This window comes from Oryzias melastigma, linkage group LG7 (genome assembly GCF_002922805.2).
Source record: "Oryzias melastigma strain HK-1 linkage group LG7, ASM292280v2, whole genome shotgun sequence".
Taxonomy (NCBI): domain Eukaryota; kingdom Metazoa; phylum Chordata; class Actinopteri; order Beloniformes; family Adrianichthyidae; genus Oryzias; species Oryzias melastigma.
The window spans coordinates 9,951,639-9,969,623 of NC_050518.1; the positions used below are offsets into that span (position 1 = coordinate 9,951,639).

The 17,985-nt window shown below is 38.6% G+C and overlaps 3 protein-coding genes and 1 non-coding gene across 4 annotated transcripts in view; all 4 read left to right on the forward strand.

Moving 5' to 3' along the window:
- The window catches only part of uba1 (ubiquitin-like modifier activating enzyme 1), a gene marked incomplete in the record, with an annotated part of 13,200 nt that extends 8,158 nt beyond the window's left edge, over positions 1-5,042 (forward strand). Inside the window, 9 exon segments of the mRNA XM_036212737.1 lie at positions 1,303-1,498; positions 1,826-1,900; positions 1,995-2,184; positions 2,288-2,373; positions 2,754-2,846; positions 3,147-3,338; positions 3,648-3,749; positions 3,844-3,944; positions 4,024-5,042. Coding sequence (XP_036068630.1) covers positions 1,303-1,498; positions 1,826-1,900; positions 1,995-2,184; positions 2,288-2,373; positions 2,754-2,846; positions 3,147-3,338; positions 3,648-3,749; positions 3,844-3,944; positions 4,024-4,159 — 1,171 coding nt within the window.
- LOC112159870 lies at positions 3,429-3,540 on the forward strand. Its single transcript, XR_002921550.1, has one exon. It is a non-coding gene; the product is annotated as a small nucleolar RNA U6-53/MBII-28 (small nucleolar RNA).
- Positions 5,043-5,174: 132 nt separating the features above from the next.
- Positions 5,175-10,921, forward strand: arhgef3l (Rho guanine nucleotide exchange factor (GEF) 3, like). Its single transcript, XM_024293097.2, has 13 exons — positions 5,175-5,627; positions 5,851-5,899; positions 5,973-6,023; positions 6,474-6,533; positions 6,612-6,719; positions 6,804-6,962; positions 7,274-7,336; positions 7,424-7,520; positions 9,104-9,180; positions 9,276-9,533; positions 9,651-9,821; positions 9,899-10,091; positions 10,449-10,921. Exons 1-13 carry the CDS (start codon positions 5,590-5,592, stop codon positions 10,694-10,696), a joined length of 1,572 nt encoding a protein of 523 aa, XP_024148865.1. The 5' UTR covers positions 5,175-5,589; the 3' UTR covers positions 10,697-10,921.
- usp21 (ubiquitin specific peptidase 21) lies at positions 10,914-17,497 on the forward strand. The gene is made up of 12 exons (XM_024293104.2): positions 10,914-11,499; positions 12,332-12,713; positions 13,072-13,128; positions 13,215-13,332; positions 13,415-13,529; positions 13,955-14,074; positions 14,160-14,224; positions 14,326-14,513; positions 15,496-15,574; positions 15,655-15,762; positions 17,092-17,206; positions 17,342-17,497. Exons 2-12 carry the CDS (start codon positions 12,558-12,560, stop codon positions 17,433-17,435), a joined length of 1,215 nt encoding a protein of 404 aa, XP_024148872.1. The 5' UTR covers positions 10,914-11,499; positions 12,332-12,557; the 3' UTR covers positions 17,436-17,497.
- Positions 17,498-17,985: the final 488 nt, after the last annotated feature.

A 17,985-nucleotide genomic window follows, 5' to 3' on the forward strand; every position in this document is an offset into this window, starting at 1 on the left:
GTAAATGCCGTCTTAACTTAACATATAGAAAAGCTACAAATTTTTCAAAGTGATAACAAACCATGTTAAAAAGATGGAACCTCCTTGAAGCAATTATCTACATACATTTCATATTAAGATGCTTGAATTCAGATGAATGTTTGGCTAAATATTTAAAACCTCAAAAATCATTGCAAAGACAAAAGTAAAGAAAATGGGGGGAAAAAATACAAAAACAAATTTGAATGAAACATTTGATCCTTAAGGGAAAACCTTTGAGTCTTTAAAAAAATTAAAAATAAAAGTACTGTCACTGCAGATAGCATGTTAAACAACACTGTCTTAGTTTATCTAAAACATAGACATAGTGATGAGCACAGAAGTACTTTTGTTATGAAAATCAAGTCTTAAGTCAAAGGTAGACACTGTCCCTCATTTGAACCTAATTGATCTTCAATGGAAACTCTAGCTTTTTGCCAAGTTACCAAATTATATTTGTTTTGGGGAATAGAACAATAATGCTACCACCGATATCTGTCTGAACATCGCGTTTCTGCAGAATAAAATTTACATTCTAGATTGCACAGAAACTTATTTTCTTCCAAAAATGGAAACATGCTCACAAGAAAAAGAACGTCATAGTTATTGAACTATAGCTTGTGTACATGGTTCTCTCTGCAAGATCTTGAAAATGATACCTGTAGCCCAAACTTAAATCTTTCCTGCGCTCTACAGTGTGAGCTTTAAGAAGAAAACGCCATGTGAAAGTACATCCTAACCACAGTTGAGGAGCTTTTGGCTTTGTGCCCGCCTGCAGTTGACCATGAACTACATTTGAGACCATATTTGTTTAGATAAAATGTGAAACCGGATAGTCTGAGGATGGTTTGATGACAGCATAGTTAAGGTTGGAATGCTGATGGTCTTGTAGAACTAAATGTAAATTGAACAGAGATTTCTGTAACTGGAACTTAAATTTAATCTACAACAAGCACAACTATATATATATATATATATATATATATATATATATACATTTTAGTCTAAAAAAAATTGAAAATAAAAAGCTGTTGTAACATTTTGTTACTCTTTATCTCAGAGGAAACTATATAAACTTATATTCTTAAAATTAAATTTGTTGGCTCAGTTTTGTGGGTTCTGCTTCATAACAGAAAGTCCACATTCCATAAAAAGTTGCTCTTAAATATAAAAGAAAACTGATATGTAATGCCATAATTGAAAAAAACACAAAGTAATTAATTATTTTGTTTAGACTGCTGTACACAATTCAGTACTTCATAAACATTTTTCTGATTTCTGCAGAGATCCTAAGTTTATGGAGCGTACACTGAAGCTTCCTGGGGCCCAGCCACTGGAGGTACTGGATGCAGTTTACAAGTGTGTCGTCACAGACTGTCCACACAGCTGGGCTGACTGCGTAGCCTGGGCGCGCAACCACTGGCAGTGCCAGTACAGCAACAACATCCGTCAGCTATTGCACAACTTCCCCCCTGAGCAGGTACACGCCTCTGTTCTGAGGACTTTTAATTTTATTCAGAGATGGTAGGAAATGGAAGAGCGTTACCACATTGTGGTTGTTATTTTGTGTGTCATATTTCCGTGTCCTATTTACACCAGCCTATTAACCTAATGAAATTGTTTTTAACATGTTCTTGCAATATTTTTCTCGGAAATGATCAGAGTGGAGCTTAAACACTTTTTCTTTTTACATTTTCTTCTTTTTTTTCTTTTACATTTTACTTCATGGAATTAAGCACAATGTAAAGTTTTTTCTGATGTATCTTGAGTCGTACACACGTGTCTAAAGAAAATATTTGTCTTGCAGCTCACCAGCTCAGGTGCACCTTTCTGGTCTGGCCCAAAGAGGTGTCCTCATCCCCTAGAATTCAGCACTAGCAATGTAAATATTCATCTTTGACCAGCTTTGACTTTGAAAAACTACTTTTCAGAAAAGATTCAATTCCAGATTATTAACATGTTGTTTTGGTCTCCAGGACTTGCACATGGATTACGTTTTGGCAGCTGCTAACCTGTTTGCGCAGATGTACGGTCTGCCAGGTAGCACCGACCGGGCAGGACTGGTCAAGATTTTGCAAGAGGTCAAGGTGCCCACTTTTACCCCCCGCTCAGGGGTTAAAATTCATGTCTCTGATCAGGAGCTGCAAACGAGCAACTCATCTGTTGGTAAGACACACAAAAAAAACGTTAAATCTCTTTAAAAAAAAATGGTTGTGTGATACTGTCAATGGTGAAAGCCTTCTGTAATAAGGGATCTATTTTTATACAGATGACTCTAAACTGGAAGAACTAAAGACCAAACTGCCGTCACCAGAGTCCTTCCAGTACAAATTAAACCCTGTTGAGTTTGAAAAGGTACCCACTCTCCTAAATGTCATACTAAATCAGTTTTCCTTTACTCATGTTACTAATTACTGTAATAGCATGATTGTCATTCCCCTAATTTTTTGTAAAATATTTCAGTATAATTTTTGTGGAATCTAAACGTAAAAATAAACTTACAAGATGAATGAATCTGACATTAGTTTGTGTTGTCATTCAAATAATATGTCATAATTGCTATAAATGTGATTCTCTATACAAATTAACCCAGTTGTGTTTTTATTTAGAAAATTTTGGTCTATAAATTACCCCATTAACATCCTACAACCTCATGTATTTTGTAGTACTTGAAGTGCATTGATCATGCTGAAAAGAAAATAATCCAAGAAATTTTTTTTTTTCTTCCTCTCCAGGATGATGATACCAATTTCCACATGGACTTTATTGTGGCTGCATCCAACCTCAGAGCAGAGAACTATGACATTCCGCCTGCAGATAGACACAAGGTGGGCTAAACATTCACATGACCTCGTTTTGGCCGTCTAACAAGGGCATCTTTTTTTGGTTCTGACATTGCAAAACTGCTGGGTGGAAATGCTTTGTTTTTTTTCTGTTCTGGCTCCTTCAAAAATGTATCTGTATGAATCCTCTCTGGACTGCTGATGGGAGTCTGCTGTGTGAGGAGGGATTGTTATACATAATGCTTCCTCAAGCTTATTTATGGGGTGTTTTTTATCAAACAAACTAAAATGAATGTTTAACTGTTTTTAATCTTCTCATCAGCTGATCTTTTTTGTTCTGTCCAGAGCAAACTGATTGCTGGCAAGATCATTCCTGCTATTGCCACCACCACAGCTGCAGTTGTTGGCCTGGTCTGCTTGGAGCTCATCAAGGTTGTGCAAGGACACAAGAAGCTTGAGACCTACAAGAATGGTTTCATGAACCTAGCCCTGCCTTTCTTTGCCTACTCTGAGCCCATCGCTGCTCCAAAACACAAGGTGAGCTGTTGTTGTTTGATCCCGTGAGCTGGTAAAGGTTAAATAACGTGTGATGTCTGTGACACTGTGATTAGGTTTCAGTCTGTCGGGCTCCTGTGATGATTTAGCCATGCTAATACTGATGCATCAGTCAACTCTGACTGGGTGCAAGTGAGTTCAACTCACCTTCTCACACTGGTGTGATCAGTGTGTGCTGAGGAGAAGTGAAACCATTGTTTATATTACCAAGTGTTAAGCATTTTTTTCAATGGTATGCAGTATTTGTATTTACGTACAGTAGCTGTAACCATTGTTTTCATGTATTTGCAGTACTATGAAACTGAATGGAGTCTGTGGGATCGCTTTGAAGTAACAGGAATGCAGCCCAACGGTGAAGAGATGACACTCCGCCAGTTTCTGGATTACTTTAAAGTATGTCCAGCAAATTTAGTTGCTTCTCTTCCAACTTTTTTTTTATTATTATTGTTGCACTGAATAACTACATTTTTCCCCCTCTGTTTTGCAGAATGAGCATCAGCTGGAGATCACCATGCTTTCTCAGGGAGTGTCCATGCTCTATTCATTTTTCATGCCCTCTGCCAAGCTCAAAGAGAGACTTGAACTACCGTAAGCAACTGCGAATGTGCCGTCTCTTTCCCTTTTATCCCGTTCACAAACTGAGCTGTTCCTGCTCTGGTTTTTGCAGGATGACTGAGATTGTGACCAAGGTGTCCAAAAAGAAGCTGGGCAAGCACGTGAAAGCTCTGGTGTTCGAGCTCTGCTGTAACGACACTTCAGATGAAGATGTGGAAGTGCCCTACGTCAGATACACCATTCGCTGAGCCTCACCTGGACACCACCCACAAGGAGGGTGGTAGTTGCAAGGGGGGTGCGAGGAATGGGGGGTGTTCTCAGTGGGGAAATAGTGGTGTGACAAACGGTGGGGTGGATTGATCCAGATCGGCTCTATTGGATCAATTGGTTTCCTTTTTTAGGCCTGTGGTTTGTTGAAACCTGTGCCTGACTGTACATAGCCCCAGTAAGCTGACAGAAGGATACCTGTCTGTGTGTTACAGTTCCACTCGGTGCTTGACTGTGGGAAGAGGAGTTTTGTCGGAGGGGGGGAGCATGTACATTGGGCATCCTGATGTTTCTCTGTAGTAGAACCTTTAAACTTCAACAACCTTGGTGCCCTCATTATTGCAAAATCCAACTAGTCTGTATGTACAATAACACCCAACTAGTATTCTGAAGCAGAGCTTTAAACACCTGCTTGCTCTCCTCTCTTCTGCAGCTGTTTTCATATAGATCTGCCCCTCATACTGTCATTTTTTATTTTATTTTATTTTTTTAAAACAAGGCTATCTAAAAACCCAAATCTCCCTTTAATTTTTCCCCGACTGGAAGTGGAAGTACAGCATCATCCCGACGAGAATGCCCTTCCCACTTTGAAGCACCCTTGAAGCCTCATTTCAGCACTCTGACTGCTGCACATGACATGAGTTTTCTCTCCATTCTCTCCATGTCATGCGTTTCTGTTCCATTTTATTTTATTTTCTGGGGGGGAGGGGGTATTTGGATGGAGTTTCGGCACACAGTTGGTAGATCATCAAGCTGTCTTTCTACTTTGTTAACTCCAAAATTAATTAAATCTAAGAGCGAAGCATTGAGATGTATCTTGAATGGGAGCACTTAGTGTTATAGTGAATAAACATGACAAAACAAGTGTGCGTCTGTCTTTTGTTTAGTCCATTCAGTAAAATTGTGTAACTTTGATTTGAAGGATAGTTGAAATCTGCTTTATTCAGATCAGTGAAGTGGAGCAGGAAATAACCTTCAGCATAAAGACAGGTTGTCTATTTACTGAAAAATAAAACTTTGTGTGATATTTAACTTCAAAAACGAGTTCAGTTTGTAACCACAGTCCAATATAACATTCTATTTCAAATATAATTTCGCTTCCTTTCGTGTCTTGCAAATTTTGCGAACCAAATTTTCATGAACATTGAGAGATTTGGGTGATGAGTTTGTCGTGAAGCTTGATCACTCCTCCCTGAGAGGAGCGGATACGTGAGTTCTGTGCAACCCTAAAGGATGTGGTAAGCTGTAAGATGAGGAAGAAAGCGAAGAGGAAGGAGTGTGTTGAGCTTTTTACACCCGAATGCAAGCGGCTCGCTGCTGGGCCAGCACAGAAACTACCTCAAATCTGGATTATTGGCACTCATGTTAAAAATGCACAGTAATATTTTGAAGATGCTTTGAAGAAACAAAGATGGAAGTGGAGGGGACTGATGAACTGAGGACTTCCTGGTAAGAGCTGCTTTTTTTTTTCCTGCTTGTATGTTTAATCTGAATTTTTCGAGAAAGTTTAGTTTTTTGGGATTGTTTTTTTCATTTGTTTGCTGCATCATCCGTTAACCAGATGGACAACGTTTTTGTACGATGACAAACTGTTTTGTGATAAAATAAAGACTTTTTTCAGCCATTCTGAAACTCTACTTTTGCTTGAATCATTTGTTTTGTCCTCTTTAAGGTCTGACATGTCAGGCGACGGTCACACAGTGTTTTATGACCATGCAGGGGTAAGAATCTGCATTTTTTTCTTTGAGTTTTAATTTAAAGGGAAAAAGTTGATCATACTTTTTGTTTTTTAAGAAAAAGAGAAAACAAGATCCTGCGCCTGAAGCTGTGATAAGAATCATAGAGGTGAGAAATAAACGGAGAAGCTTCCTATCATTCTCGTCTCTGTTTCTCAGTAAGAGGCGGAAGTTAGTCAACTTTACCTTTGTGACCACAATGCTGAACTGACAAAGACATGCACATTGTGTTCAGCTGTAGTGTTGTTTTAACCCACATTGAGCTTTGGTGGTCTTTCCACTTTTTCTTTAATGCAGGGTCATGTTTTCTGTCCTTTAAAATCCATTTTGACCTCCTGCCTTTCACTATTGCTACATTACAAATGTGGTTGTTCGGCAGACATTTTTGTTGTTTAACTACCGAGGCATGCTTTGAACCTTCTTCCTCTTCGAAAGAATCACACAGGAAATGAGAAGGTTGCACCATGCAACATTTTAACCCTCTCAGCGTTGCTTTTTTTCCGTTTTCCTCAACTTTTTCCACGCCGTTTGTCTAACTCCAATCATTATGGACTTCCAGCAGGATGAAGAGGAAGAAGAGGAGGGCGAAATGTCACCTGACCACATGAAAGATTCAGAGGTCAGGTGTTGTTCATGCAGATTTTTTTTAATTTATGCTCTTTATGGTTTTTATAAGTTCACTTCTTATGGTTTTCAGGAGCCCAGTAATAAGAGAGTCAAACCTGTGGGGAAATCCAACAGCCTCACGGGTGTTATACCCCAAATGAAGACCCCAGCTCTGAAACGCTTCAGTCAGTCTATTTCAGTAAGGATGCTCAAATACGCCCATGCTTTCACCGCTTACATTTCCGTTCAGATAGTCAGCGTTATTCTCTCCTTTTTTTCACAGCGGTCTATTAGCTTTCGCACAGAGGCTCGACCTCTGCCCCCGGCTCTCCCCCGTTCTCGCCAGAAGCCCTCCTCGTTTCCACGCCGGCGCAGCAGCCAGTGCTGGAGCGACACAGTGGAGAGCCACGACCTCACGGCCAAGGAAATCAAACGCCAAGAGGTGCGAGGGACAGAAGGGCAGAAGCCCAAATAATTTCTGAAACTGCCGTTGAACATGTGCTTCAAACCTGAAGGCGGTGTGTCTTGCACCTTCTCTTCATTTCTCTGAAGCTGCTTCGCATGGGGTATTGTGAAAGAGGATGTGAGCTGGCACTAAAGGCTCTACTTCCTTTACCAACCTATCAGCTGTAATAAACTCATGCTGGCTGAACGCAGCATTAACATCTTATGCAACTCCATTGTCAGAACCAGACTTGTTTTGACTTGTCGGAGTCGCAGTTTGCAGTCATGGAACTCTTTCCTTCTCTGCAGGTGATTTATGAGCTGACTCAGGGAGAAAGACAGCTGATAGAGGACCTCAGTTTGGTTAAAAAGGTACTTATACACCTGTGCTGGAAACACTCGCTCATTGCCACCATTAAACTATCCCTCACACTTATTCATCTCTAACCTTGGTGTCAGGTGTACTATGAACCCATGCTGAAGTTGGACATCATGTCTGAGAGTGAGCTTGGACAGATCTTCGGTACTCTGGAATCCCTTATTCCCCTCCATACAGGTAAATCCTGTCTCCTCTATGTAACATTTATCTAATTATTAACCTATTTGCACCAATTTTAATGCAATCTGATTCAATACTCTACTCCAATGTCTTAAAAACGTTTAAGAAAAGGAAAGGCCTGAAGCAGAGTCCTGGACAGGTGATTTATTCACTTCCTGTGACAGTTTTACGTTCTTGTGACAGACTTTTGGACCTTTCTGTCTCATGAAGTAGGTACAGGTCATTGAGGTTTGTGGGTATTTGTTTCTGCAAAGGCTTTAAGTTGCTTCATTGGGGGTTGTGGCCAGGACTTTGGGCACTGACTGCATCGTGAGTCATTTTTTTATTACCTGGTGTTGATTGGTTGTTGAGAAAAAAAAATTTATGTTACTAGTTTTAGTTTCAATAAAGGCTGCACATTTAACTTTAAATACTCTGGTCTGCGCCTGCAAAGCTCAGAGCCCTCCCCCACTTTGTCTTCCTTCTAGTATCAGGTGTTGGAGCGTTATAACCAAACGTGACTGTGTGAAGGACGTCGTTTCAAAGATCTTATGATTTATTCAGAGGATACTTTTCAAACCTGAGCTATGCTTCCGAGCTCTATTGAGAGAACACTTGCATTTACTATTTATAAAGGCTAATTTGGATCAGTTTTGGCTGTTTCTTTTTGGATTGCAATGGTTACCCTCTTTATAATAGTTTTGATTATTAACAAATACATACAAATAAATAGATAAAAATTGACAGACAGTAATATTTACCTCTTTAAAATAATTTCCAGTTCATTTTGACATTTTGTTAGCACCCACCTGATTAAAAAATGTTTACAATTAGTGAGTTATTATTTCTTTCATTCATGTTGAATTTTCTTTTAGCATACATTGTCAGGGCATGATATAAATTTAAGTTTAAACTTGTGGCGTTTTTTTTTTTCCTTTTACGGGAAAGGTGAAATTCATATTTGGCACAAGTATTTCTGACACGCTTATCTCGATCCAAACTTCACTTAAAAATCCATTGTATGCAACTTCTGCCCTGTAGTTCATCACCATTCCACCAGAGGCAGTAGAATGGCTTTTTGTGGTCTTTTCAAAATGGCTGCTTCCATGAAATAAAAAAACACTTTTAGCGGGAAAAAGTTTAGCTAATTTTAAAAACTTTATAGTGAGAATAACTCATCTATCTTTTTAATGACTACTTACTGTCATGAAAGAATGCAAAAATGTGTTAATAATTAGTTATTTGCGAGAGATTTACACCATGTTAAAAATGTGTTTATCAAATTTGAGACAGTGGGTGAAGCCTTGTGTCAAAATTTTTCCATCTTAAACTAATATTTTTGTAAGCAAAAACTTACACATAACTGATACTATTAATATCTTATATAAAAAAAAAATTTTTTTTTGTAGTTTTAATCAAAATCAATTACTTTCCCTGAATTCTTTGACATAGATGTAAAACATAAGTTGTGTTCTCATTTGATAAATGATGAAAAATATACGTTTTGGTTATTTTTCTGGGAATTAATTTATCATTGGGTTGTAGCAACACCGATGTAAAATATGCTGAGCTTTAATTATCCTTGTTTTCTTTCATACTAGATCTTCTAAGTCGCCTTGAACGCTTGAGGGGATCAGAAAAGACAGTTGGAGAAGTGGGGCCCACTCTGCTGAACTGGGTGAGTTTCTCGTAAGAAGCCCAGCCTTATATGATTCATTTTGTTCATTCTCTGATTTTATTTTATATTTTTCACACCACTCTTTGTCTCCACAGTTTCCTTGCCTCGAGGCCTATGTCACGTATTGCTGTAACCAGGTAGGAGCCAAAGCCCTGCTGGATCAGAAGAAGAACGAGAAAAGAGTGGAGCACTTTCTTCGGCTTTGCCAGGAATCTTCCTTCAGCAGGAAGCTGGACTTATGGAACTTTCTGGATCTCCCTCGATCCCGTTTGGTCAAATACCCTCTGTTACTGAAAGAAATACAGAAGTGCACTCCTCCAGATCACCCCGATGAGGACTACTTACCAGATGCTGTGAGTTTCTGTGCTTCTGTCATGTGTCTATACACATTCACAGACTCTGGATAGATGACATTGAGACTTTTTGTGGTATGCATATTCCAGCTTAATAAAATTGAGTTTTCTTTTCAGTTGGAATTGATTCAGAACATTATTGCTGAGGTAAACAAAAAGACCGGTGAGGCAGAGTGCCAGTTTTATCGGCGAGGTCTCCACTACCTTGAAGACAGCCAAAGGTTACCAGAGATCCAACAGTCCCGCTTCATCTATTGCCACGGAGAGCTCAAGAACAACAAAGGACAGGTGCCTATCGAACATGTCTGCCAAGTTTGCTTTGGCAGCCACTATCTGACGTTAAGTGTGACCTCTTCCATTACCAGCGGTTGCACGTATTCCTGTTTGAGCTTGCTCTGGTGCTCACCAAACCTGGGGAGGAAAAAGACGGTGGACATGTCTTCAATGTGTACAGACAGCCGCTGCCCAACGCCTTAATAAATCTGGAGGAGATTCCAGATGGGGAAGCAGGTGGAGGAGGCACTTTCAGAGGAGCGTTCACTGGAGGAAACGATAAAGGTGACTTTAAGATTAAATACTGGTTTACAGATTAAGTGAGATTATTTATCCGATTTGTTTTATGATGATTTAGAAAAAATATTGTTTTTAGTGTTTCTTCTTATAAAATAAAAAGCATTATTAAATTTGGATTTTAATTTAAAAGGGATGCATGTAAAGTGTCCTTGAAAATTGTTGTTTTAGATTACTTTTGAGATAGTTAAATCTTGCCAGTTCTAATTGCTGAGTATTTATTTCTGCCTCCAAGTTCATCTTTATCTTGTTATTGTGAAAACAAACACCATTCACACCACATTCATAGAAGTGAGTTCTACAACTTTCACTCATTGTCCTTTCTTCCCCTTTTTCTTTCTCTAGTGAAGAACTGTTTCCGAGTCAGCAGCAGAGGGCGCTCCAAATTCAACCCTTACATTCTGCAGGCCAATGACTCCTTCAGCAGGCAGCAGTGGATCACTTGTCTGCGCCAAGCCATTGTGCAGTCGCGGGACAGAACGGCTCAGACCAGCCAGTCGCGGATCTCTCTTCACCCTGATTCCGGCCTGTGTCACATAGCGGAGCTCAGCCTCAGCTCAGACACGGACATGGCGGACCACACCAGTCGCTGACTTTTGGGTGGATTATCAAAGACATTTTGGGGTTGGTGGGGAGGGCAGGGGTCATATGGCCTTTTTTTGTAAAAGATATTTTATAAGAGCACACATTGTCGTGTCTTTTTTTGCTTTATTTTTGGTTGCACACTTACTGTGAAATATGAAAAAAAAAAACCTCTGAATCTTACTCATATTTTTCTAATTTCTTGACAAATACACATTTACAATTGGTGTAAATTATTTCCCAAAAAATATTGAACTGAGGAAAAAGTCTATTTTTGGACAGTGCATCATAAATATTGCTATTTTTTAAATAATAATAAAATATAAAAAGTTTTAAGATAAAATAAGTTATTGTGTCATAGTTAAATGCTATAATTTAGGTAACAGTGTCTCAAATTTGGGGAAAAAATGTTATTTTAACTAGAAATTAGACAAATATACTTGTTAAAATTTAGAGTTTTGTGGTGAATATTTTTGTGAAAATGTTTTTTTTTTTTTTAAATAAACTGACAGTCAAAATAAAAAAGACACATTGCTTGTGGAGAAAGTGCATGAAAACCAGGCTATGTATAGACAATGAGATCTACAGTACACAGAAAAGATTAGGGGTGATTATCCTCCCCTCTTTCTCTGGCTCCAGCTCTCTCTCTTTTGACACTGGTGGCAGGGCAACGGAGTGAGAGGTAGACTTTCAGTTCTAGCCCACGGACACACAGTGAAACAGTAGACCTCTCCTTATGCATTTTTAACAGCTCAGCAGATGATGGGAACAGTTTGATAGGGACAGTTTGTCCACAGAGAGACGGAGTGAGCAGGTGAGTCCAAAACTCTGTCAATTCCTTCATACTCCACATTCTTTTTTGTTATTTAGGAGCTCGACTTTGGCTGTATGGCATGTGTAGTTGTTTACATAACCAAGTCTGTTGAGTAGATGCAGTTCTGAAGGTGAGATGGGAAAACTTTGTTATTAGGGGTGAAACGATTAATCGATTAACTTATTTCTATTCCTACGATCCATCTGTTAATTGAATTGAAATTATAATAAAATTGTCTCATAATTAAATAATCAATATTGGAAAATACCATTTGGATTGAGACTTGGTAGGTTTATTTTACTATAAAGTAAAATCGACCATCACATCAATGAATTTTGCAAAGACATGACCGTACAGTGTGATATAATGTTCTGATATTGTTTCGTTTGGAATATTTTGATATGGAAAAACAACGGTGGGTTGAACTTTGATTGACATTGTTTATTTGTGCACATATTTAATTTACGCTTGATTATCTCACAAGAAATTTAAGGAATCTGGAAAACGTCACCTGAACTGTTCAGAATCAGTACCCAGGTATTTATCTCTGAGTCACACTGGTTGAATATTTGGCTAAAAGATCAATTTTAGGTCAGTGAATTGGATTGTTCAGAATAAACCAATATTGACGATGAATTGTATCGTCAACCACAAATTATGATATGAATCGAATGTTGCCAAAATGAATGGTTACACCCTATTTGTTATGTGAAACAAACAGGACCGTTTCAAAATGTTAAGAACTGTGAGGTGCAATGTCATAATTTTAAGTAAACAAGCAGGATCTGCCCGAATAGAAGTTTAATTAGGAATGCACTTGTTTTCTCTGCAGATGTGTCGTTCCGTGGTTCTAATGCGTGCGAAGAGAAGTACCTAAAAAGTTGGACCGATTCTTTTGGCGATAACTTCCACTTCTCCATTCCCCTCACCTGTCAAGTGTGCATGACAAACAAAGAAGAAGATTTGCCTCATTTGGTCACAGGTGCAAACCTCAGGGGCTTGCATTTCCTCAAAAAGCCCTTCTGATCGCTCCTTCAGAGGTTTTCAGGTACAATAGGATGCCTGGTTCCAGTGGCGTCAGTGTGGAAGGCTCTTGCAAGGCCCTCTGTCGAACCCTCGTGTCTCAAAAAGGCCTCCAGAGAGAAACAGCCGACATCTCCCAGTCCGTGCTCTACACATCGCTGATGGGGCTGCTGCTGGTCACTGACAATGAGGTGTGAGCTCATTTACTTCATGTGACTTTAGTGGGATTTTCCAGGAATGTAGATGAAAGTAGTTCCACGATGGCGTTACGGTGCGATGTGCACATTAACTCACGTGTTTACACACCTGTCAGCACTCCCTGTGGCTCCCTAATAGGATGAATGCTTAGGACTGACCTAATTTTAGCTTCTCTTGTAATGCTAACAAGATAAGAAGGCTAAATCTGTCCTGTCAAAGTTAGAGACACTGTAACAGGGCAAGGTTCAGACAGTCACATGCAGTATGACTACTGGAGAAGGACCCATGAGAAAATTAATCACTAAAATGTTGAATTGGTGCTGATTTCCAAGTATGTTCATCAATTTCCAGAAAGACCCACTCGCCTTAGGAAGTGGAAGGGTTGGTCTGAGGAACATAGGCAACACAGTGAGTGTCAAGGAAATATTTCAAAGACCGATTCATTCAGTCAATTTGGCGTCGACAAACTAAAGCTCGTCATTGTCGTTCCTTAGTGTTTCCTGAACGCCGTGGTCCAGTGTCTGTCTCACACACGTGCTCTGAGGAACTACAGTCTCCTAAAGTCTTACAAGCACGAGAAGTTCTCCAAAGAGGATGCAAAGCTCATGGAAGGTATTCATCCTCTGCTACCCTCTTCTTCTTTGTGATGTTTCTGACATTATGTCTCAATACTGTTTTAATTTTCTTGCATCAGCTTTCTCCCAGGTACTGTCAGGCCTGTGGGACGTCAATGACGGCGACACTGTTGTAAATCCCCGCAAGTTCTACAGTATTTTCAAAGATGCAGTGCCTTACTTCAGTGGATACAGGTGACAAGGCAAACTTACGGATTCTATTCACTGTTTGGAACTTTTCTTAATACTTATGAACAAACACAAAAGCAGATATGGGGATTTTTGAGATTTGATTGGATTGGATTGATTGGATCGGGTTGGGTTTGATTTGATTTGAGTAATCAGAGCAAGAATGATGTATGTGCAATACAATCAATAAAGGTTTACCTCCATACACAGTTATGTTAAACATAGGATAACTAGAAATCAAATATATAGATTGCTTGAAAGGGAAGGAAGCGAGCTTATATAATCCCATCATAGCTCTACCTCACCGTTTCCTTACATGAATTATCAATATCTGCTTCATAACTTATAATCAGATATTTATATCTCACCAACACAGATTCAGCTCATTAAGAACTGTTTGTCTAAATGGATTCTGCTTGTATTTCTTCCAGTCAACAGGATGCTCAGGAGTTCCTCCGATTCCTACTAGACAAGCTGCACACTGAAATAAACCGCAGACCCAATGTGAGAAAAACAGGGAAGGAGCCTGAGCAGAAATATGCCAGATTCAGGTCAGCAAGCAGACATTTAGCATCCTTGAAACCTTTCGTTCCTCGTTTGACCTCCACTTTTCTTCGTTTTCTGACCACCAATCAGGATTGCTGAGGAGGCAGCTGCCATGTGGAAGAAGCACTTGGAGAGAGATGACAGTATAATAGTAGGTGAGAAAAACGGACCAGCCACACCGCTTCATGGGTGACATCCTCACTAGAAGCTGACAGAGTGCCACCAACAATAATATGTGTCATCCTCCTCCTAACAGAGCTTTTCTCAGGCCAGCTGCGGAGCTCGCTGCACTGCTCGGTTTGCTCTCACTACTCCAACACATTTGACGTGTTCTGTGATCTGTCATTGCCCATCCCTAAGAGGAGCTCTGGAAGGGAGGTCACCCTGTGGGAGTGCCTGGATCTCTTCTCCCAGGAGGAGAAACTGGACAAAGAGAATTCCCCTGTGAGTTGACACAGAGTGCACGAGCTAAGAGCTTTGTGGCTTGAACACACTGCTAGCAATACATCGGTTTTCATTTACTGCCAATGCAAGTCAATGACTATTAAGTATCTAATGTGACCAATTAATTAGTAGTAGTAGGTCTTGTAAAATAAAATGGAAATGCACTTTATTTTCTAAATAGGGAAGTTTGAAGCTGTAGCTTTAAATGTTAAGCATCACTTTCCCAATTGGATGATTGTGAATTGATCTGCTATGCTCCATCCACACCTTTGTCCTTGAGAAAAAAACCCAACTGTAATTGGCTTGGTATTAAACCACCTTCTAAATTCTGTTAAAACATTTTTTTCACTTTTTTCGACATCTGTAATAGGGCTGCCACAAACAATCATTTTAATAGTTGACTAATCATCAATTATTTTTTCTATCAGTCAACTAATCAGGTCATGCATGAACTGGCTGTAAAACACATCTTAACCACCCATATTTAAACTTAGTGTTTACATTATATGCTTGTAAAAAAATAAAGCAAATTAGGAAGAAAGTTTATTAAACTGTAAATTAACCATGCAGCTTCTTTCATTCATTTGTTTCTGGCATTAAAACAAGACTTTCAGAGGTTGCAGTGATGCACAGAAAACATTTGGCTAAGTTTGCTCTCTGTTTATGCTAATGTTAGCCTAGTTTTGCTTAGCTTACCTAGACCATGACCCCTCTTCAGTGTTTTCATACTTGTCATACTCAGTGACAAACAAACAAACAAAAGAGCGACTAATTGACTAATAAATTCATTGTCGTCTAATTTAATAGCCTAGTTGTGATTAATCGACTAATCGTGGCAGCCCTAACCTGTAGTCTATTAATCCTCATAAAGTATTTTTTATACAAAGTGTACATTTCCATATGGTATATAAATTTGTAACATCTCAGATCCATCCAGCAGAATCTGATCCGTATGTTTTGTGTTTTTTTTTACGTCTTCCAGATGTGTGAGAGGTGTAACCGGCATACGGAGTGCACCAAGCGGCTGAGCATCCAAAGATTCCCCCAGGTTCTAGTGATTCGTATCCTCTGCAACGACTCAGGAACACATTGTTTAGAAGATGAAAACTGTTGCTTGATGATGCTTAACAATCCGAATCAGATCTGAATCGTTTCACGACATCACGATGGTCCATCAGTAAGAGCACGATGCTTGTCTCTTTCCCAATCACTCACCTGGATCTTGGACCTTATGGACCAGCTGACTGCGGTAAAAAAAAAACTTGATTGTAATTTCTGGTTGTTCCGATTTATTATCAGTTCTTGCTTGAAGTAAATTATGAAGGGACATGTAATGTGGTTTATTATGAATTTTAAAATGTGGTTACTTGAAATCATATTGATTTTCACTCAGAAGATGCAGTATCAGTTCATTAAACTACTAAATTATTTTCCTGAACTTTTTCATCCCATTTTTTTTAATATAAGAATCTACATCTTGATGAAGCATTTACCTCACTTGAGGTTAAATCACCTGTTATGAGCAAAAGTATATAATTAAACTATTTTTCTTTATAACATAATTTTTAATTGAATCAAAGTTGCCTTTGTGGTTTTTCAGAGATACCCAGACTTGGAACTTCTATGGTAAATGAAGAATAAGAAATTGTGAAGATTAAACATCAAGCAAAAGTTGCACAAAAATATTTTTATTGTTTAAAACTGTTATGGAGGTAGATATAAATTTTTAAAAATGTGTATTTTTTTGATAGGTTAGCTTAATTGATAAAATAAAAGATGTTGTCACTTGCAGAGGTAGTCTGTTGATGCAAAAATGCAACAAACCAGTTAATCTCCAAAATGACCTTTATTTTTATTTTTTTTTAAAGAGAGCAAAAACTTATTTTGTTTATTTTTTCAAAGTAGGAAATATTTTTAGGCACGAAGCGGTTAAAAAGGAAATGTCTACACCTGTAACTTGTTTTATTTTGTTTTGTTTTTTGGCAAAAAATAAGCTAAAGCAAGATGGTTGAAATAGTCCAGTAGCTATTTTTTCCCCTCAACAAACCCCAAATACTCTTCATTTATTTGAATAATCATAACCACTTTCAAAAACAAACAATGGCATGTACCATGTCAATTTGCAAATTGCAAAAGAGTTTAAAGGGTAACCAAACAGGGCAGTTGGAGGCTGACTGCATCCTCAGCCCACATTTGAAAAATGAGGCTGAGTTACAGATACAGAATCAAAGATGGGCGGGGCTTTTATACGCGTTGATGAACATGATGATGTGGAACTTCTGGGTTATACACCAGTTGACCAATCACAAAATTCAACTTCAATACATTGTTTCAACCTGTAGGGGCAGCACACAGACAGTTTTTGACTATATTCTCAGGAATTTAACAGGTTTATTTTAATTAGTCAAAAATGTGTCAATGACCAACAGACGGGACTTTTAAAGCCCCATTTATAGAGGTCAATATCAAAAAAAAGTAGATTTAGGGTTGGTTACCCTTTAAGTCTTCAGTTAAGCTGTGAAAAACAAACTGAAACAGCTCTATCTGATGTTTTTTATGTCCACATATGACTCCACAGGTCCTGTTCTGTATGATTTGTATGCTATATGTAATCATGCTGGGACAGTGAACATGGGCCATTACACCGCCTGCTGTTTAGATGAAAATGGCTGGTGTTTCTACAATGATTCAAGGTGAGTTTCTCAATTCATGCAAACCAACATGTCTTACCCAGCAAATATCTGCATGTCATAAATATTTGCATAGTTTATATCGAAACAACTTTTTATGCAGTGGCACCATCTAATGAGTCTTTCCCCTTCTTGCAGTGTGACAGCACTTTCTGAGAACCAGCTTCAGACCAATCAAGCCTATGTACTGTTTTACCAGCGCAGCAGCAGCACTTCTGCTACCAGAAAATGAAACGGACCTGCCAATAAGAGCAACCCTGCATTTGGTATCCATAGAAACAAATTGAAGCAGCAGAAAAAAAAAAACAAGAAACTTCTCAATCTCAGAGGAAACAACACCTTATTATAAGGAGAATTACGTCAGAGAAGCTACGCTTGCTTTAATTGGGGTGACCATGCTTTTGAACCATCTCAGTGAGACAGTTAAAACTGTAGCCAAAGGAGTTAGATCTCAGGCTGGAGAGAGGAATGCTCTGCACATGCAATAGAGCTCCTGTATTTTACTTTCTAATTCATGTTAAGAAGAAGCCAGAAAAAATTATTTTGACTGGAGCACTATTTAAAATGCATTTGATGACTTGAAATGCATTTTTGGGGCAAAAGATTCAAGTTAAACTTCTTTGTGATGTTTTTTTTATGTGTAACAATCTTTCAGCAGTCAAATAATAAAATGTTATGTTCCTTTTTTATGTACGTTTTATTGTTTATGTTTTTTGCAAGACAAGTCACACCAGCAAAGGATATCTCAACTTCTCCAGTAGATTGGATCAAATTAATCTGAA

Excerpts from the sequence above, each read along its gene's own strand:
- arhgef3l (XM_024293097.2), top strand. The coding sequence starts at position 5,590 with ATGGAAGTGGAGGGGACTGATGAACTGAGGACTTCCTG. Across the intron at positions 5,628-5,850 it reads GATGAACTGAGGACTTCCTG|GTCTGACATGTCAGGCGACG; the intron begins GTAAGAGCTGCT and ends GTCCTCTTTAAG. Across the intron at positions 9,822-9,898 it reads TCAAGAACAACAAAGGACAG|CGGTTGCACGTATTCCTGTT; the intron begins GTGCCTATCGAA and ends TTCCATTACCAG.
- usp21 (XM_024293104.2), top strand. The coding sequence starts at position 12,558 with ATGCCTGGTTCCAGTGGCGTCAGTGTGGAAGGCTCTTGCAAGGCCCTC. Across the intron at positions 14,514-15,495 it reads TGGACAAAGAGAATTCCCCT|ATGTGTGAGAGGTGTAACCG; the intron begins GTGAGTTGACAC and ends TACGTCTTCCAG. Across the intron at positions 15,763-17,091 it reads TTATGGACCAGCTGACTGCG|GTCCTGTTCTGTATGATTTG; the intron begins GTAAAAAAAAAA and ends ATGACTCCACAG.